The sequence below is a fragment of the Bos taurus genome, chromosome 3 (genome assembly GCF_002263795.3).
Source record: "Bos taurus isolate L1 Dominette 01449 registration number 42190680 breed Hereford chromosome 3, ARS-UCD2.0, whole genome shotgun sequence".
Taxonomy (NCBI): Eukaryota; Metazoa; Chordata; class Mammalia; order Artiodactyla; family Bovidae; genus Bos; species Bos taurus.
In genome coordinates this window covers 115,509,093-115,530,605 of record NC_037330.1, presented here as the reverse complement: position 1 = coordinate 115,530,605, position 21,513 = coordinate 115,509,093, and the positions used below count along the sequence as shown (strand labels likewise).

Below are 21,513 nucleotides of genomic sequence, written 5' to 3'. Positions count from 1 at the left end.
TGAGGGCTGGAAAAAGCTGGCAATCTTGCTTCTCTCCCGAGAAAGTCAAATCCTGAAGCAAGCTCCAGCGAAAGGGTTTCCTAAATCTGGATTTATCTGCATGAAATCTTGGCCGTTCATGGTTGAAGAGGGCTGGCTTTGGCCGATCCTGCCCTGTACGGACACATTCCACAGGCCTAAAACGTCTGTGCTTCATGCAGTGTGCTCCCAGAGATGGTTTTCTATGACGTCAGCCTTTATGACAGTTTCGCAGCAACCAGAGTGTACCCAGTTCCACAGTCAGGGCTTCATCTGCCTCTCTCAATTTCTTCTTCAGCTGTCCTTTGGTGCAGGTTTTATGGTCTCCATTTCGGAGAAAGAAAACTAAGCAGGGAGGAGAGGCCCAGCAACACCAGGAATTCACAAAGCGGGAACACGGCAGAGCTGGGGTCGGACACAGACATGCTGGACTCAAGAGCCCAGTTTCTACATCTGATGGGTCTTTGGAGGACGAGGGTACAGTGGAACCGGGAGAGGTAGTGAAAGGCGTCTGGGAAAAGGAAGTTTGACTTTTAAAATCCCCTCTTACACTTTCAGGGGCAACGCTTCCTGCCGAATCTCAGCTCCCTGCTACGTAGATGGTGCTCAATCTTCTGCCTTTTCTTTGAGTGCGTCCGTGGCATCTCTGACACTAGGAGCAGTGGGAGTGGTGCGTGCAGGCGCCATGTTACCTGTCTCTGGACACAGGACCTCGCTGACTGTCCCCACTTTACAGATGGGGAAACCGAGGTGCAGAGAGGGCGTGGGGATGGCCCCAGCTTTGAGCTAAGACGTGGGGACGTGAGAACTAGACCAGGACTAGTTGCTTAAGATAGTTCTGTGGCTTCTGATCAGGAACCAGGCTTTGACAACAAGTATGTAAATGACTTATGGAGAAGAAGAGCCTGGCTGTAGTGTGGAAGGCAGCCTCAGATGGTGGCCCCATACAGGTCAGCACACACACGGGGCTTGGGGAAGGCCGCTGGGGACAGGGGTTGCTGGTCACAGGACAGGATGCCAGGAAATCTGAGTCCTCAGCCCTGGGGCACATCACGGCTCCAGACTCCAGAATCCAATGTGGCCTCAGTCTCCTCTAAACCTCCAGGCCAGCAGAGCCTGGTTGGAAATTCTCCTTTCTCACCCTGCCTCAGGGTCTCTGTGACCCTCCCTGGGCTGACTGTCAGCCTGACCCTCCATCTGCCTGGGGTCCAGCTCTGGGCACCTGCACCGTCCGTGGGTCCTTGACAGGCGGGAGCACGTGAACATCACCTGTAACTGAACTGGACGTGGATGAGGGGGGCATCTCAGATCTGTGCCTGAGGACTCCAGAGGGTGGAGAGGACATCGCAGAGTTAGGCCGGCCACGGGCTGGCCTGCTCGTGTCTGCTCCTAGAAGAGGGACACTCTTGGCCGTCCACTGGAGGAAGGGGGTGTGAGCGTGACTGGGGCCCGAGTGACCACCAGAATGAGACTCATGTTTCTCCACAACGGGGCCTGTGTGGGACCATGGTGCTTGGCACCTCCGAGTTCCCCCATCTGGCCTTTGCGCTGTGGCCAAGGACCCCAGGTAGGCATCACATGCCTGCCTCTGGGGCAAGTTCCATCCACAGACACGGAGTCTACACCAGGGCTGAGCCGGCACTTCGGGCTGTACTGAACCCCGCTGGTAGTCGACTGACATGGCCTGTCCCATACATACGGTGTGGGTGGGCCTGGCACCCCTGGAGATGCTCCGTGTTCCACGATACATCTCTTTACCCATTTACACTTCACCCTGTGCCTTCTTCTGTAGCAGCAGGGAGAGCTGAAAACTCCCAGAAGAGTCCATGGTTGGCCCACCGCACAGTGGGTGATGGTCTGACCCACCCCAGCGGTGCAGGGAATGTGAGGACTGAGGACACGCACACGGATTCCGCGTCCTCCTGCTGGGGTGATGCTGCTCACAGACCACGCAGCCGGCCGCCTGGCCGTGCGTCCTGCCGCACAACGTCCGCTTCTGCTCAGGTCTCTCTGTTTCCAGAAACATGTTTCCCTTGGAGTTGAACATTCCCAAGTCCAGCCTCACCCACCAGACTTCAGATACATTTTCCCCTTGGCCTAACAGGCAGTTACAAAGTGAAGAATCGCATCACAAACCTTCCATCCCACCTCGCACACAGGCTTCCAAGATGGAAAAATTAAAGTCGTATTCTTGTTGAAGGAATTTAAATTTCACCAATGTTGGGAAAAAACTGAGTTTTTATAAAGTAAACGGAGGTTTAAAAATTAGGGCAATATAATACATACAAACGAGGTTTCCAGCTTGGTTTCAGAGATAATTAGCCCCAGTGGACAGAAAAAAAAAGTGGAAGAGAACATATTTTTGTTTGTTTTCTAATCCTGTCCATGTGTGTCCCTAATTAGTTCTGTTTAATTTATTTTCATCCACTCCTGACATTCATCCTTGACTCTTTCCACGAGAACCCAGGAGAAGGGTCACGGAGCCGGGAGATCCGGGCACATGACCTGTTTCTGGAAGATGCCAGCTCCAGGCCCTGCAGAAACCCGTCTGACTTGCTTAAACTCCCACCTGTAACGAAGTACCTACCTGGCAGTGAAGGTTCAATGAGGAGACATGGCCCTGGGGCCAGAAGAATGAATGTGAGTGAGAAAGGGCTTTGGCGCGAGACCATCAGGTTCACTTCTTGGTCTTGCCCGTCTGTCACCAGCCTGTCCTGGGGTGAGCCCCACCGTGTCTGTGCTGCTCTCTCTGGGGCTGGATGGAGGGGTGTGGACAAGCTCCTTGGACAGGGCCTGCCCACCACCCCCGAAACTCAAGTTCTAACTCCCTCTACAGGAAACTCTGGTGTCAACAGTATTTTGTGGATACCTCTGAACAAATTGGAGAAGGCAATGGCACCCCACTCCAGTACTCTTGCCTGGAAAATCCCATGGACGGAGGAGCCCGGTAGGCTGCAGTCCATGGGGTCACGAAGAGTTGGACGTGACTGAGCGACTTCACTTTCACTTTTCACTTTCATGCACTGGAAAAGGAAATGGCAACCCATTCCAGTGTTCTTGCCTGGAGAATCCCAGGGACAGGGGAGACTGGTGGGCTGCTGTCTATGGGGTCACACAGAGTTGGACATGACTGAAGCGATTTAGCAGCAGCAGCTGAACAAATTACTCAAGCGAACCAGTTTAAAAAATATTCCATTTGGGGTATCTTTAGGGGAACACTCAAGGACTCAGGTTACAACAAAAGTTAGAATGTTTGAAACACGACTTTTCACGAAGGGTCAATTTATAGACAGAAAATAGGAGGTGATACCATATAGCAAAAGATGAGAAATCAGAAAAGCGTTCTGATGTTTTCATATAGTTACATGAATTCAGTACTGTCATCTTAAAAGCTGTATGACATGAGACTTGGTACATACAGATAACAGTCTTGAAAGATACCCAAAGTAAATGAAGAACGGCCATGTCACTTCACTGAAGATTCATAAATGTAACCGCGGGCTGAACAGAAATGAAGGAAAGTGTGACGGAGAACTGGACACTGTCTACTCCAGCATCTTCAGGACTAGCTGGAGTACTGGCAGTTGACGGGACCCTGAGTGCATTGCACTGTTGCCATATTTACAGATTTCAGAGAGCATCATGGTCCCGCCCCACCCAGGAGTGCTGGGCAGGGCGGACTTTGCAGGTTACCTGGCTGGTCAAGGCTGAGAAGTTCCCACTTCTGCAAACTGTCACACCTGTCGTGAGACACTTCCTTGTCAGTGTCTCCAGGAAGACCCCATCTGCAAGTCTCGGGGGTGGGAGGGCTGTCTGCCTACCTCCTCCTCCCCCCCAGTTTTGTATACAACCACAGATAAAACCAGACCTCACAAATATTGCTGAAAGGCTGGAAGTCAATAAACGAATTTGTTGTGACAAATGCACACACACAAGAAAAACATGGCTGATAGGGACAGAGGCAAGAGAGATGATTATGAACCCTAAACGGAAAAACTAACATTAAAGCATGGAGAATGAGGACACTTAATACCCTTTAAAGAACAGCAGAAAATGATACTGCAGGCGACTGTTTCTAAGCTTCTATTATTTTTCTCTCTCATTTTTGTCTCTCTTGAGCGAATGCTTTGAAAGAAAATACCAAGGTGGTGGGTGGGGGGGAGGTCAAGCTCCATTGGTACCTTAACAGTTGAGAGATTCCCCTTGAGGAATGAAAAATAAAGATTATGATTAAAACAAGAGTTCTTTAACAAGCCATCATGAAAATGTAATTTTGTTTTTCAGATGCCTTTTTTTTTCTTCTTTTCTGGTGGGCAGCTGGGCTTTTGGTGCTGAGACAGGAGTAATTGTGGAAGAAAGGAAAAAAGATGGTGATATAAATCAGCAAAGGTTAATGATCGGGATGTGAAGAGGGGGACTTGTTTACAGAAACAGCGTGCAATTTAAAATTTACAAGAGATTTAATGCCACTGCTTGGCAATCGCTAAAATCAACAGCCCAGAAAACAGTGACATTAAGAAAAATATTACAGTTATAATCATCCCCAAATAAGTCAATTAGTGTTAGGGCACGAGCTTGCGATTACTTGACCCCTTTGGCTTGCACTTAAGTGAAAAAAAAAAAAGTCCCCCCATTATCCCGAGATTGCTGGATTGTGACCCGTTTTGCATCGCACGTACGCCAGCCTCCCTTACAAGGGCTGGGGCTGGTGCGGGTGGTTTTTTTTTGCCTGGCATCAAAATAATTCTGACCCCTGACATTTGTAATCATAAAAAAAAGGGCAATTTATAATTGTGTTGTTTCAAATGAAGGCGGGGAGGGGGGTAAATTCAATCTGCTATTATACAAAGGCAATGACGGCTGTCTTCGGTGAAAAAAGCAACGCAAGTCAATTTGTGAACTTTGGCACCAGACGACCTTTAGAAACACAACAATATACTGAATTTACAAGCGATAGCAGCCCATGCAAATGACCCGGGCCTGGCTGCTTCTGGATTAGAGCTGCAGAGAGCATTACGGAGAATGTTTCCACAAAACAAATTAAGACTGTTACTTAAATGTCACGGCACACTATTGTATTCGGCTACAGATCATTACACCTGATACTAACACTTTTAAAAACTGTAATAACTTGGGAAATATTACACTGAGTGCCCACACGTAGAAAGGAAAAGAAAAAAAAAGAGGAGAAAATAGGTTTCTGAAGTAATTTAAACATCACTAGTCTAGGACGGCAAGGGAAAGGTCAAAATTTAAGTAAGCTGAAAGGAACATGAATGGTAAAAAAAAAAAATCAAACACACAAACAAAAAGATGAAAAGACCACAGGAATGACTCTGCAAACACAATTGGGGTGCATGCGGCTTTGGGCGAATCGCATTTCCATTTCTGCATCGGGAGGGAAGGAAGGCGGGAAGGCGGGAAGGACAGGGCAAGGGGCTGCGGAGGGTGTGGGGGCAGGGGCGGCGTTACCTTCGGTGTTGGTGCTGCTGCTGTAAATATTTCGCAGGCTACCAACACGGTTTAGTTTCCATGCTTTGCGTTTGGCTGCATCCCGAGAGCAGAGAGGGGAGGGGGGAGAAAGAGAGAAAACAAAAAGGAAAAGAAACAAATGAAAAGGGGAGAAAAGAAATGCCCACGGAGCGCGTGACATCACCTCCGACGTGCAGTCCCCGGGAGGCAGGTGGGCGCCGGGAGGGGAGGCTCGTCTCCCGGCCAGGCCTCCCAGGCCCGAAGCGCAGGGGGTCTCGGGCAGGGCGGAGAGAGGCCAGCCAGCATCCTTAGGTTTGCACAGAATCCAGCAAAAGCCCAGACAAGGAAGTTCATGCACCCGCCTCGTCCTGCCAGTTCTACAGCGCCTACTGACAACTGAGCAAAGCCGGCCTTGTCCCTGGGGGCCGGTGCGTGTGCGTGCTAAGTGGCTTCAGCCATGTCCGACTCTGTGATCCCATGGACTGTGGCCTGCCAGGCTCCTCTGTCCATGGGATGCTCCAGGCAAGAAGACTGGAGTGGGTTGCCATTCCCTTCTCCAGGGGATCTTCCCGACCCAGGGACCGAACCCAAGTCTCTGCGTCTCCTAGGCTGGCAGATGGGTTCTTTGTCGCTAGAGTGTCTTTTGCAGGAGCTACCGAGGCCAGTAGACATAAGCCCTTGGATCTGGCAAAACACTAGGTGAACGTCAAATCAAATAGCTCCTGCGTATGCTGCAGACGGCAGGTCTGTAACTCCCAGAGCCGTTAAAAAAAAGAAAAAAGGAAGCGTTTTCTCCCCAGACGTATTGTGATCTGGACCAGCTAAACTCGACTCAACGTGCTGTGCGGCTGATGGTGGTTCCATTTCCCTTCCTACAGGAGGCGGCTCGGGGGCTCTGAACCGAGGGACCCAAAGAGCACACGCCCCCTTAAGCTCTCTGTTCACTGAAGAAAGCATCCAAGAGAAAAAGACAAACACCAAGAGACCCACAGGGCAGCCCTGGGTTCGGAAGTGAAGCGCAGGACGAGTTCCCCATGGGCAAGGCAGCGCACAGCTCACACTGCGTGTGGTGATGACCTGGGGTGCTAAGCCCCTCTCCCCCTCCCCGAACACTCTTCTCCACACACAGATCTTCACCTCATCGGCCCCACACCCTCTCACCCCCCAGCTCAGGAACCCGACACACAGGGCAAACAGGTTGCCTCCCATCAGCCCTTCAGAGGAGACATACCATGAAGAGCAAACAGACAGGGTGGTTCTCGAGAAACAAGTCTTCAGGCTAATGTGGCTGAAGATCAGAGACCCGGTGTGGACAGACAGGACGGCCACAGGCACCCAAGCTCCTGAGGACAGGGCACGATCGGACCACCCGTCTCTTTTGACTTCCACAGCCAGGAAGAGAAACTTATCGAGCCTCGCACGAGGCTTTCGTTGGACAGTGAAGTGAGCAAGAGCCGTTCTGGCACATGTGACTCTGCGACCCCATGGACTATACAGTCCAGGGAATCCTCCAGGCCAGAATACTAGAGAGGGTAGCCTTTCCCTTCTCCAGGGGACCTTCCCAACCCAGGGATCGAACCCAGGTCTCCGACATTGCAGGCGGATTCTTTACCAGCTGAGCTCTCAGGGAGCACTTGTTTAATGCAGGTATGAAGTGCCGACCTGGGGAGGCAGGTGTGTGTGTTTCCACAAGTGTGTCTGAGGCTCACTGCAGACTGACACACTGGTCACAGATGGACTACAAAGCAAGGCATGCATCGGTCAGGGGCCAGCTTGCTCACCCCAACACATTCCAGGCTTAGGATGGGCTGGCTGGTCTGGCCTGCGGTAGCTTAGGGCCAAAAGACTCAAGCTTAGACAGTACAGTGCAGGCTGTGGGGACGTCAAGTTCTGGGGCCTTGAACAAACAGGGAGAGGACCAGGTCTTCACAAGGACTTCCACTGCTGAAGGGAATGCCAAGCACGTTGGTGCACTCTGGACTTCCTTGGCGTGACAACATAAGATATATTTGAGAAACAGTACTCTATAATCAGGATGCACATTTTATGTTAATGAGAATAAAAACTAGATGTGAGTTAGCTGTCACCTGATTCTAAAGAAGAAAAAGTGAAGCTGTGACTAAATGACCAAGAAGGACTCTGTGGCTTGAAAACTCATATTAATAAGAAATGTCTTGGGAGTCTGGGGTTTAGTAGATGCAAACTGTTATATATAGAAGACTTAAACAATAAGGTCCTTCTGTATAGCACAGGGAACTCTACCCAAGATCCTGCAGTAAACCACAATGGAAAAGAATATGAAAAACAATATACATATATGTTGCTGAATCACTTTGCTGTACAACTGTTAACACAAGATTGTTCAGTCGCTCAGTCGTGTCTGACTCTTTGCGACCCATGGACTTCAGCACATCAGGCTTGCCTGTCCTTCACCACCTCCCGGAGCTTGCCCAAACTCATGTCCATTGAGTCGGTGATGCTATCCAACCATCTCATCCTCTATCGTCCCCTTCTCCTCCTGCTTCAGTCTTTCCCAGCATCAGGGTCTTTTCTAACAAGTTGGCTCTTCACATCAGGTAGTCCAAGTACTGGAGCTTCAAGTACTTCAGTACTTGAATATTCAAGATTGATTTCCTTTGTGATTGACTGATTTGATTTCCTTGCAGTCCAAGGGATTCTCAAGAGTCCTTACACAATATTGTAAGTCAACTACATTTCAACAAAATAAATTTTAAAAAGACAAAAAAAGAAATGTCATCTCTAACCTAGTAAGGTTGAACAAGTCCCTTCTACAGTATATAGGTCCAAATTTAATTTTCCATCAGTGCAGAAGCTTCCCTAATCTCTACACTTTCAAGGTGTCTTATCTATAAGGTATTGTCCCAGTTAACACCATACCTGGCAACAGGGGCTTCAAGTGCAACCACTATTACAAAGATCATGTGAGACAAAGGAAACCAGTCATAGTGTTTGAGCGTTTCCTTGGGAAATGTTCAGTGGATAAATACCAGGTTCCTCAGGTAGAAGTGGCTTCCCAAGTGGCACAGTGGTAAAAAAAAAATCACCTGCCAATGCAGAAAACGCAAGAGACGCAGGTTCATCCCTGGGTCGGAAGATCCCCTGGAGCAGGAAATGGCAACCCACTCCAGTTTTCTTGCGTGGGAAATCCCATGGGCAGAGGAGCCTGGCGGGCTACAGTCCAGGGGGTCGTAAAGAGTCAGACGTGACTGAGCACGCATTCATTCACACGCATTCAGCTACAAGTCGTATGTTCAGAGAATTAAGCATGTACTTGATAATCTCAACAGCCCAAGCTCTGGCATCTTGGCCCATGTTTCAAAAGTTCCAGAAAGTCACAGCCACAGAAACTGCACTTCTCAGTGGAAAAACTTACCTCGTTCTAAAGCATTTACATATAAATAGGCAGAGTCGGGGCTGGGCGCCCCTCTGCAAGGAAGCAGAGCTGGTGCAGAAACCTCTTTCCTGCTTGTTTCCCACCTGGCATTTTTCAAACCCCAGCCTCCCATTACTGTGTGGATGGATAAGCAGGAAGGGAACTCGAAGCCTGGTTTTCTATTAACCTATTGATGAAATAATCAATTTTAATGTGTAAAATGTCATGCCTTTTTCTTCCTCCTAAACAAATGGACATTTTCTGGCTGATACAGAGGTCCTGAGACGTGCATTTGTCTCCTGGGGCATTGATTGCTCTAAGTCCACTTGTTTAGAAGCTTCTCAATGAGAAAATACAATCATATTATCATCAATAAAATCTCAGGTTATGTGCAGTGCTGCTGCGTGGATTCACCTCTAAGGAAAGGAGGATGCTGCACCCAACAGACCCAGGAGTGAGGCAACCTGATGCTGCTGGCTGGATGCTGCCTCCATGGACCAGCGCACACCAAGGCCATCACGCCGGCAGCAGCTTTTGACCGCAGGCCTTTGGATTAGTCCGTGACTCTTGAGGACTCCATGTGGAGCTGGCTCAAACGACTAAATTTCCTGGGTAATCTTTATTTTAATTAAATATTTAGTTTTTAGTAGAGTTCTTTGGATATTCTTGCCTCCTCTGTCATAGATTAGGTGACCATAGGTGTGTTAGTTTATCTCTGGGCGTTCTCTCCTGTTCCACTGATGTGTATTTCTGTTTGTGCCAGTACCATACTATCTTGATTACTCAGTGCTCTGTGGTGACCTAAATGGGAAGGAAATCCAAAGAGAGGGGATATATGTATACATATCGCTGGTTCACTTTGCTGTATAGCAGAAACTAACACAACACTGTAAAACAACTATACTTAATAAATATTTAAAAAAAAAAATTCAGCTTAAAAATTTTTTTTTAGTGTTTAAAAATGTTTCAAGAATATAGTTTCATCTTTTTAAACAAAGGTTAACTTACTTTGATTTTTTTCACTCATTTCACATAAAACAATTATTTTAATATGAGAATTTCCTGTTATGGGACAAAAAGGCAGCAGGGTGTGAGCATTCCATCGGTATTTTCCATTCTGCTCTTCTGCTAATTGGGTAAACAACAGTCTCTTCTGTGAGCAGTTTCCAGAATGCCCTACATTCTGCGTGCATGCTAAATCCCTCAGTCGTGTCCAACTCTTTGCAACCAGATGGGACCGTAGACCACCGGGCTCCTCTGTCCAAGGGATTCTCCAGGCAAGAATACTGGAGTGAGTTGCCAGGCCCTCCTCCAGGGGATCTTCTGGACCTAGGAACCAAACCTTCATCTCTTACATCTCGTGCACTGCCAGGCGGGCTCTTTACCACTAGCACCACCTGGGAGCTGAGAATGCCTTACCTGACTATTGGAAAGGCACAGCGCTTCAACACCACCGTCTCCAGTGTTTGAGAACACACGTGCACATTTTAATGGACACAGACTCAACCCCATGACACAAAGTTCCAGATCTAGTGCAAACTCATGGTCAGTCCCAGTGTAGACAGACGGTCTTATCTTTGGCCACTTGATGTGAAAGAGCCGCCTCGTTAGAAAAGACCCTGATGCTGGGAAAGACTGAAGGCAGGAAGAGAAGGGGGCAACAGAGGACGAGACGGTCGGATGACCTCACTGACTCAATGGACATGAGTTTAAGCAAGCTCAAGGACACGGTGAAGGACAAAGAAGCCAGGTGAGCTGCAGTCCATGGGGTTGCAAACAGAATGACGACAACAAATGTAGACAGTGAGATGGGCCACATACCACTGCAGCCTGCAAATGATTACTTTTCAAAAATTAATTAATGAATTTTTCTTTTATTTTCTTGGCCGCGCCACATGGCATGTGGGGCTCTTAGTTACTGGAACCCATGCCTTGTACTGGAAGCATCTTAACCACTGAACCGCCAGGGGAAGTCCCCAGCCTGCAAATTAAGTGGATCTTTCTGAATCCGTCTGGGTCAGCAGAAACGTCAGGGGGCCTGGGAAAGGAAGGCTTTAGCTGAACACTGTAGCATCCTCCCCATAACGGCAACAAAATGTGAACCGTGGACTTGGGTGGAATCCTAGACAGCTGCTGGACTGTCACAACGCAAGGAGGCACATGGGGCATACAGCTGAGGGTCGAGAACTAACAGCAGCGGGAGGTGAAGCTCATCAGGAGTCTGGTTGGAAGATATTTTCTAAGGATTAAAATCGTGGAAAAGGCAGGTTAAGACAGTACAGAGACTCGTGTTCCAAACTGTAAGAAAGCAAAAAGTGTACTGCCCTCTGATATGGAGAAGGCAATGGCACCCCACTCCAGTACTCTTGCCTGGAAAATCCCATGGACGGAGGGGCCTGGTAGGCTGCAGTCCATGGGGTCGCTAAGAGTTGGACAGAACTGAGCGACTTCGCTTTCACTTTTCACTTTCATTTATTGGAGAAGGAAATGGCAACCCACTCCAGTACTCTTGCCTGGAGGATCCCAGGGTCGGGGGAGCCTGGTGGGCTTCCATCTATGGGGTCGCATAGAGTCGGACACGACTGAAGCGACTTAGCAGCAGCCCTCTGATAACAAGGGTATTGTAACTTCCCCTCAGAACTGACAAACAGCCCTCAGCGTATGAACACTGAAGGGATTATGAAAACCGACTTTAAAAGGCGATCTTTGAATTACAAGGAGAGGAGGAGAGAGGTGACTTTGGTGCAAAGGTTGGTAAGTATCAGAACACGCGCACTGGGGGTGTCACGTGACCCTGTCCCCCCAGAGCACAGACCTGATGGTGTCCACATCCTCGGCTGACAGATTTTCTGGGCGAGAGGGCTGCCAGGCTGAGGGGTGGGTGGCCACGACCCAGTTCACCCAGGTCCTGACGGCTGGCCACCCCAGCCACACATCTGAAGAAGGAAAGCTGGCATAAAGTCTAATGCACAGAACATCCCTCTGAGGTGTCTGAGCGCTACACACGACGAGTTTTGTGCACCGCATACTCAACTCCTTATAATTACTAACAGGCAGTCACCACCTTTTCAGAGGAGACAGAAAGGGAAAACGTGCAAATGATGGCTTTCGGCTAAGTCAGAGGAGCTGGAATCACTTAGAGTTAACGACTCCCAGTTATTACACACCTCTTTACTTTTGGACACTATAGCTTTTCATCCAAGTTCCCCGTGATGATCATAAGGACTTAAATTTTCGTTTAAAGGAAAATTCATTTTGTTTCTCTAAAAAAAAAAAAAAACCAAAAAAACACTTTTTTTTTTTTAAACTACAGCATATGAATGCCTGAGAACAAATCACAGAGCAAAATTCCAACATAGGAAACCCTTTGACTAGCTCTCTGTAAGCGGAATAAACATATTCCGTAGTCTGTTGGCATACTCAAACGAGCAGGGTTTTCTCCTAAACTCTTCCTCCATCATTGCACCAGGAGCCCACAGACTTATATTAATGTCACTGCTGGTCCCTCTGACAGCACTCTTTGTTGATTAGATAAATATTCCTCAGATAGCTGATTAAAAAATGAGGCAGCCAGGAGCGGTGTGTCCGAGCCCTGCCAGCCATGTGGGATGCTCAAGTGTGCATGAGTTACATCCCTGGCGTGAATGGCGCAGAGCTGGGGAAACGCAGGCTGCAGCCCTCGAATCAATTATGAGAACTAATAGGATCTCTTTAGCCCGGCGCAGGAAGGGGCTGGGTTGACGAGGGTGTGCCACGCATCTCTGAAGACTGCCTTGTCTCAGCATGAGACAAACAACCCTCTCCCTTCCTACCGGGGAGCGGAAACTTGTACCTCTTGGAGAAGCCAAATGATAACCGTGTTCGATAGCTCGGCTCCCTGTCCTCCTCAGACGGGTATTTATTTACTTGTAGAGACGCCACCGGTATAAATGCCGCCAGTGCCGGGGAACTGCCTTGGCTCCTCGGAGCACTGCAGCCGGACCGCAGCACCAGGACACTGGATAAAGACGGTCCCCCAGGAACCTCTGCAGGCGGGGTCAGACACCGCTGCGGTTTTGTGTCTCTTCCACTTTAGTGTGCCCGGTGTTCCGTGATCTTTTGTCGGAGCAATTTCATTGTGAGGTTAGAGATTGGAGATTTCTTTTGTGCCAGCATCTGAACATTCATGTGCTCAACAAGACTGGGTAAATGTTCTGTTCTTTTGTGGGAAAAAAAAAAAAGGCAGTGGGCTTTTTTTTTTTTCTCTCCCATAAGATGCAACCCCGAAGATTCTTCCACGATGTGAACTCACTACTTTAGCTGTGAAGGGCCTGACATAATGGTCATTTCCTAGAGGCTACCACACAGAGGAGTAGTCGTGTTGAAATGTCCATTAAAAGGGTCTTTGAGAGGATTAAACAAAACCAGAGGCCAAGCAAAATAGGACAAATGTGGAGAAAGCAAAATAACTTCGTCCTTCCTCGAAGACGAGCATTCTTTTCTGTAATCTGAACCCACAGAACACGAGACGAAATACCTAATGAAACAGAACTCCGAAATAAGGAATCGATCCTTAATTATACAGTTTTAATTCCATTTCCAATAACTCATAACAACTTTCCTAACAGCAAACACAATTTCAACATTGGCGGCTTCTTTAAAGCTCTTACGATTTGAAAACTGCCAAGGGCTTCCACATAGTGGGCTGATGCAGACGAGCACGGAAAACACCATTAACCCCGGAAAACATCGAAAATAAAAACGAAGCGAAAACTCCAGGATACGCCATAAAACCAGAAGTTCCAATTAGGTGGAGCATTGGTTTCCCTTTCGGCCTAGAAACACACTGAGTCACAGAGCAAGGGTTCAAGTGTACCCACAATTAATTGGGTATTTCAGCTTGACACCGAGAGTGTAACTTTTAATAGGGACTGAAATAAAAAAAAAAGTGAGTTGAAGTAGAAATATTCCCACTCTAGGTTCGGCACATTCTCAGATGGAGATGAGAAATACATCACCAAGTAATGGAAATGTCTTTCCATGTCTTCAAGGAGCAGCTGTTCATTTCGAGAAGGGAAGGCTATTGGGGGGTGGCTTGTTAGGATGCTGAAGTTGGGGCTTCTTGGCCTCTGGGCGTCACTCTCGTCTGGGATGCAACGAGGGTGTGGGAGCAGGAGCCACTTTCGGGTGCTGGGTTCTCAGCATCACAAAGAACATTCTGACTTTTTTTATTAAAGCCTAGTTTTTCAGTGAACAGGGTTATCTGGACTCTGATGGTTCTGTAGTATAAGGACTGAACACCTGACCTTCAAAACAGAGACACAGAGCAGGGACCTGCCTGGTGGTCTCGTGTTTAAGAATCCACCATGCGATGCAGGGGACTTGGGTTCCATCCCTCGTCGGGAGACCAAGGTCCCATCAGCTGGTGAAGAATCCGCCTGCGATGTGGGAGACCTGGGTTCAGTCCCTGGGTTGGGAAGATCCCCTGGAGAAGGGAAAGGCTACCCACCCCTGTATTCTGGCCTGGAGAATTCCATATAGTCCATGGGGTCCCAAAGAGTTGGGCACGTCTGAGTGACTTTCACTTTCACGCTGCGAGGGAACCCAGTCCATGCGCAGCAACTACTGGCCTGCATGCCTCAACTAGAGAGTCCGTGCGAGGAAAGATCCCCGTGATGCGATGAAGATCCTGCACGCGGCAACTAAGACCCAATGCAGCCAAAAGCAAATAAATCAGTATGAAAAAAAGAAAGAAAAAGGAAACCAAATTCTCACTTAAAAAAAAGTGAGGTTTGAATCAGGTTTTTCAAGCTGGATGGTGAGGGTGAAGCTCATCTTTTGCGAGCCGTGCTCAGCTGTGCTCACACAGGCAGGCGGCTGCAGGGCCTGGGAGTGGGTTCGGGTCTCCTGACCTGCCCCGTCTCGTGTCCCCTCCCTGGGGGCCAGCTGCTCTGAGAAGCGGGCTGTGGGCACGCGGGGACCACCTTAGGCTTTCTGAGACCACCAAAATGACTGATAATGGGAAACATTCGTCTTTTCTTTTTTCCTCTTTTTCTTCTTCTCAATCTCCTCCAATAAAATACATGGCAAGCCTTTTTTTGATTTTTTTTTAAACACAACATCTTTTTCAGCAGTTCCAGAAAAAAGTTTAATAAAACTTCAAATTGTGCTATCGTATTTCAAAGGCAATGACCAGTTAGAGCAACTAATCAAAGACATAATGATTTAATGACTGCTGCTCGTGCTCCCTGGAAGGGCTGTAATTGAGGGGCTGTGATCACTGGACCACCAGCCTCAACAATGGCAGACGTTGCATTTGATCTGCCATCTTTGCAGCTGACTTCCTACAACCGCGGAGTTAAATGATACACTTTGGGGTTATTCAGTCCATCACATTCCCCCCTGTGGCCAGCTGAACCTGAGAAGACTGGGGAAAATATCTGCTAGAAAACCTTTTTAACATTTTGCATTTAAGAAGGACTTCACCGGAAATTCTCGAGAGCACTCTGATTTGTGGCTTGAGAAATCCTGGAAGCCATAAGATCTGTGGTGCTTACTGAGTCAATCAAGTACAAAGATCAGAGCGGAGAAACAAAAGAAGAATGCTGTTCCTGATTCTTCTTGCTCTTGTGGAAATACATTCCTTTAAACACTAACAGATTTCTTCCCCCTAAAACTGCTTTGACTATAACTTCACAACTTCTTAGCATGGTCCTTGGCTATTGTGAATGATTAAACGTCATTATTATCGTAGGAGAAGCCAGTACCATAGCAACAAAATAAAAAATGTCTCATTTCTTTCATCTGAAAATAATTTAAATACATCAACTTTTTTCAGCTTCAAGTAAGAACATATTAGAAGATTCTTAAATATTGCTGTAGAAGCCAAATTAATTTCATTGCAGTTTAACATTAAGAATAAACTGTGACCACTCTAACCATCCACTCCATTTTCCTTCTGAAGTTCGTATATACCTACATCTGTAATTATCATACTTGCAAGTATACTTGTGTTTGTACGGTGTTACAGTTACCAGGGTTTTCAAAGCTTTTCCTTTTAACGGTTGCATTGTGGGGTTAACATATACCATAGTTGTAGACCTTTGGACTGTAGCTTGCCAGGCTCCTCTGTCCCTGGAATTCTCCAGGCAAGAATAATGGAGTGGGCGCCATTTCCTTCTCGAGGGGATCTTCCCAACTTAGGGATCAAACCTGGATCTCCTGCATTACAGGCAGATTCTTTACTATCTGAGCCACCAAGAAAGCCCCAGTCATTCCTTACTGTTAAATATCTAGTGACCTCAAATTTTATGCTATTAAAGCTACTATATAGGTACAAATAATTATATAGGAAATATTTATAGATATGTGAATATACATGCTAGACTATAACTTATATTCCTTTATTTTGCTAAATCTGCTGAGAGGACCAAGAAGAAATAACATCCCAGTAGCAACAAGCATGCCTAGACCCCAGATCTTGGTTTCTAGTACCATTCTCCAATAAACAGAACCAGGGAACCTTTGGAAAAATGGTTAATTCTAGGACTGAGAGAGGATAAGCACAAGATGAGCCTGAAGCATCTTGTAGTTCTAGGAAGTAAACAACCGCTAAAACGAACAGGTAAACAGAACCAAATGAAAGAGCTCCCGACGGCTGAAGGCTGGAAAACAAAGCAGTGCTGGATTATAACCTCAAGTATAGAATAAACAGCCCGTACTGCTATCAGTGAGCAAATAAACTAATAAACGGGGAGCAGAGGCAAATATTCCAGGATGAAAGAATTTCAAGCAGTTTACGTAGGCAGCCCTCCTAAAGGAGGGGGTGCATAATTCTCTATTCCTGAAGTGAGGGCTGTGCAGAGACCTCCCTGCAAAGAGGACAGTGTGGAGGGGCACTGGGGGAGGGAGTAACTCAGTGGAGGAAACTGACAAACACCCTCCAGCCAGGTGATCAAGGTCAAAACTGACAGTCTCGTCTTGTTGATGGTGCACAGCCTCAACGTGATGTGATGTGTGGTCTTCCTCCCCCAAACCTGAAACTCTAGACTAACCCTGAGAAAAACATCAGACACATCCCACCTGAGGGGCCTCCTGCAATAAGCCTGACCAGTCCTCCTCAGAATCATCAAGGTCATCAAAGACAAGGGAAGTCTGAGAAAATGCCCCAGCCAAGAGCCGCCAACGGAGACGACAGGACTACATGTCACGTGGCAGCCAGGGTGGGCTCAGGGTGGAACGGAGAGGCAGTATGTAAAAACCAAAGTGAAGTGAAGTGAAAGTCGCTCAGTTGCGTCCAACTCTCTGTGACCCCATGGACTCATCCATGGAGTTCTCCAGGCCAGAATACTGAAGTGGGTAGCCTTTCCCTTCTCCAGGGGATCTTCCCAACCCAGGGATCGAACCCAGGTCTCCCACATTGCAGGCGGATTCTTTACTGGCTGAGCCACAAGGACAGGGGGTGGGATGAACTGGGAGGATTGAACGGACACACACAAACTAGTTTTCCGCGTCACGTGGCCAAAGCACTGGCAAAGATCCCGACACTGGGAAAGACTGAAGGGAGAAGGGGAAAGAGGGCGGCCGAAGATCAGACGGTTGGACGGCATCACCGATTCAAAGGACATGAACTTGGGCAAACCCCGGGAGATGGTGAGGGACAGGGAGGCCTGAGTGCTGCAGTCCACAGGGTCACAAAGAGTCGGACACGACTTGGCAAATGGACACCTATATACACTACCATGTGTAAAACAGACAGCTAGTGGGGATCTGCTGTTTAGCACAGGGAGCTCATCTCGGGGCTCCGTGATGACCTAGATGAGTGGGCTGGGGCAGGAGTGGGGAGGGACGCTGAAGAGGGAGGGGATACACATAAATGTGGGCTTCCCATGGGGCTCAGTGCTTAGGAACCCACCTGCCAAGCAGGAGATCTGGGTTCAATCCCGGGGTTGGGAAGATTCCCCAGAGAAGGGAATGGCAACCCACTCCAGTACTCTTGCCTAGAAAACTCCATGGATGGAGGAGCCTGGTAGGCTACAGTCCATGGGGCCGCAAAGAGTCAGACACGACTGAGCGACTAAGCAGCAGAAACACCACCACGGCTGACTCACTTCCTTGTGCAGCGGAAACTAACGCAGCGTTGTGAAGCAGTGCCAGGATCAGCATCTCTGGGCAGGAGTGTTTACTCCTCCCAATTGCTTTGTTTCTTTAGAATAAAATGCCAGGAGTAACATTACTAAACAAAGGGGAAATTTTGTAACTTGTAACATACACAGAGAGAACTATCTGATCACACTGTACCACTGCTTCTACTCACTAAACCCACTTTTACAAACTAAAGACAATGTGAATCTTAGGGTGGCATCAATATTACATGTCACGTGTACCACTGAAATTCCTAACATCTTGAACGCCCACCCCAATGGGCAGTTGTGTGAAAAGATTTAATTCATCATTGTGAAGGTGGGCTTCAGCATATGTTTTTAACTAATCTTCTTCAGAAGCAATAATCTACCGATGCTGGTTCTTTGGGTTGCTGTTCTGTTCCCCTGCATTTCATTTAGAATTGTTGACCTTTAAATTACTTTTTCCTTTTAGGGATTTACAATGCATATTTCATAAAGATGCACCATGCCTGGAAAATCCCATGGACAGGGGAGCCTGGTGGGCCACAGTCCGTGGGGTCACAAAAATGTCAGAAATACCCTAGTGACTGAGCACAGACACACATGTCTGAACAAGTTTCCAGCTAACTTTCAGGATTAGCTGTTAATGATTAAAAAATAAGCTTTGATCCACTGAGAAAAAAGTTTGCTCACGTTCAATTTAGATCTCAGCTTCTAATTAGCACACAAAATCATCTTTTTAATAAAAGTGACAGAGTTTAATGAAATTAAAGAGAGAGCCATGCTAAGCTGGCTTCCTGAGATTCCCTGGCACATACGCCTGTGGTAACTTATCTACTCCAGGAAGGTCTGAGCTCAGGAACGGCCTCAAGACTGGTCAGGAGACAAAATCGGTGTCTTAAACAGGGATGAACTGTGATAGGTACATATGAAAAAAAACGTAATCACCAGTACATCCAGAAAATACTGTCTGACATAGATAAGTTTTATCAGGACACGTGATACGAGGTACTCTTCTTATCCATTTTGTATACAAAATCCTCAAATAAATAGCCAGGAAAAGAAACTACACCAACTTAATCCAAAGAAGTACCAACTTCACGGACTGATGGTTTTAAGACCTGAGGTGTTCATCCATCACTTTCATGAATGGATAGGGAACATATAAATCTGTACCCCATATGCATTATTTGGGTTTAAAAAACATATTATTTAAACTTCTAATTCTTTGGGAGAGAAAGTAATGTGTTACAGAGTGGGCAGGACCTGCAAACTGCCAAGAAAAGAGCATCAGGACAGCAATGAACGGCTGCCTCCAGGGAGGAGAATTGGCTTCAGGGCGTGTGCCTGGGCTCAGTGGGTTAACCACTGAATTGGATCCGTGTGGTGTCTACACTGCCTTCCTCCCAAATACCAGGTGTGATAAAGAACAGATTAGGAAGAGGGGTGGGGGTGGGAAAGCGGGACTCTCGCTGCCCCACCCAGCAGCAGTGCAGGGTGGTTGTGGGGTGATGCAGGGCTCTGTGCCCCGGTCCCCTTGTCATCACCTCCATCAGGGACCTCCAGCACCTCCAGGGATCCTCGAAGGGTAAGGGAGACGACACACCAAGAGGGGCAGAAAGCCTGGGAGGTCAAGACCACTCAAAGTCTGCAGACCCCGGGAAAGAAAGTCTCCGGCAGCTTGAAGGACACGTGGGTTGAACTTGTAACTTATATGACCGTCTAATGAGCTTCTGCAAAGTTCTATGGACCCTCCGTGCTCCTTTTCTTTTCAGTGAGCAAAGTAAAAGCAGTGCTGGAAGTACAGCAGGTGTCTTGAGGACGGGCTTCACATCTGGCCCCTCCTGTTTATACAGATTTCAATCTTAGGAAGCATGGTTCAGTTCCGTTCGGTTCAGTTGCTCAGTCGTGTCTGACTCTTTGCAACCCCATGGACTGCAGCAGGCCAGACTTAGAAAGCGCAGTCATTAAAAAAACAATCTGAGAACATACTGAACTCAAGACAAGAATAGTATAAATGGAATGAAATGTGTTACTGAAATAGCTTCCTGTAACTTTTGGTACAGTTCAATAATTTTATGAAGGCCAGACGTTCAATGTGACTCTTAGGGCATCATCCATCTACACGTCCCTCCTTTTTAATGTTTAAACGTCCCATCCGGGAAGGACGGAGGATGCAATGAGTTCGACCCTCAAAGGCCAAGAACCTCCAGCAAAGAGAAACAGATGAAAGGCTTTCTTACCAAAACACACGGTAACAACAGCTGATGACTACATCATGGGGAGTCGTGGTGACACTGCGGACAAGTTTTTTCCCATCCTTTCAGTCATAAAATTTGAACCTGGAAGCACTTTATGAAACACACTGTAGCTGTCTCTCACACACAGGAGGGCTGAAGAGAGGAATTCCAAAAGAAGACTCTGCTAGAATTAAAGGGGAAGACCCGGACCGTCCATCTGACTGGACTTTGCCTTTTTCAGATAGCAGGAAGACGATTTTTTATTACGTATCCTGGAGACTGCGCTAGAGCAGCTTAGAAGGTCTCAAAATTACATCTTAAACAATAAACTGAACATTTTGACAGAGATCAACATATAATCAACCACTAACCATATAATATCCTGGCTGCAGTATCTGACATAAATACTCTGGCAACTGAAGGCACAAGAAACACCCATAACCTCCAAAAAAATGTATGATCAAGGGGAAAAAATACAGATGATTAAGCTTAAGAAAGTATGGAGGTATTTCTGACAACTGTAGGAATACAGTTCAGAATGGTTTCAGGAATTATTATATTTTATAATTCCCTCATTAAAGGGATTATGCATATACATATGTACCCATGCACACAGAGACATACAGACACATACACACTTCTCCACTCCTGGCCACGCAGCACTCCAGCAGAATCATCAGATAAGGTCCCAATGAGAGACAAACTCAGTGATGTCTCTCTTCTGCTTTTAACTAATGGCAGAAATATATTTTCTAGTAAGTTCAACTTGGGTGAAAATGTAAAACCGAATTAGCAAAAGTCAACCTCTCTCGGTGGTTCTCAATTTTTAAAAACCATGCACGTCCCCTTCGGATAACTCTGATTCAGCAGCATTCTAAAGTGGCTTTGCTTCCTTGTTGATCACAAAGTCAGTCCAAGCTCACTTGTGACTCTACAGAGGACCCCTTGTCTCAAGACCCCCGGCACCTCCAGAGGTCTGTTACCTGCAGGCTGGGAGCTCCACTCATTCTCTTTCCTGCCTCCAGACAAACCGGGCTTCATGATCAACACAAGTCCCAAACGGGCAGCCTGGGAGTCGGCAGGGCCGCCAGCGGTGACCCACGGGCACCGAGGAACAACGTGACGTCCCTAATCAAGATGCTGTGTTACTGTTGTTTAGTCGCTCCGTTTTATCCAGCGCTTTTGCAACCCCACGGACTGTCTGTGAGATTCTCCAGGCAAGAATACTGGAGTGGGTAGCCATTTCCTTCTCCAGAGGATCTTGCTGACCTAGGGATTAAACCCG

General features: G+C 47.4%; 1 protein-coding gene across 9 annotated transcripts in view; it reads right to left on the bottom strand.

Annotated features, from left to right (window-relative positions):
- AGAP1 (ArfGAP with GTPase domain, ankyrin repeat and PH domain 1) overlaps nucleotides 1-21,513 on the bottom strand; it is a 561,115-nt gene that overhangs the window by 74,663 nt on the left and 464,939 nt on the right. For 5 of the 9 annotated variants that reach the window (XM_024990256.2, XM_059885238.1, XM_059885235.1 and 2 more), the window contains one exon: nucleotides 5,491-5,565. The exons of the other annotated variants lie outside the window; for them this stretch is intronic. In XM_024990256.2, the coding sequence (XP_024846024.1) occupies nucleotides 5,491-5,565 (75 nt within the window). The remainder of the gene's footprint in view (nucleotides 1-5,490; nucleotides 5,566-21,513) is intronic. 9 annotated transcript variants of the gene reach the window in all.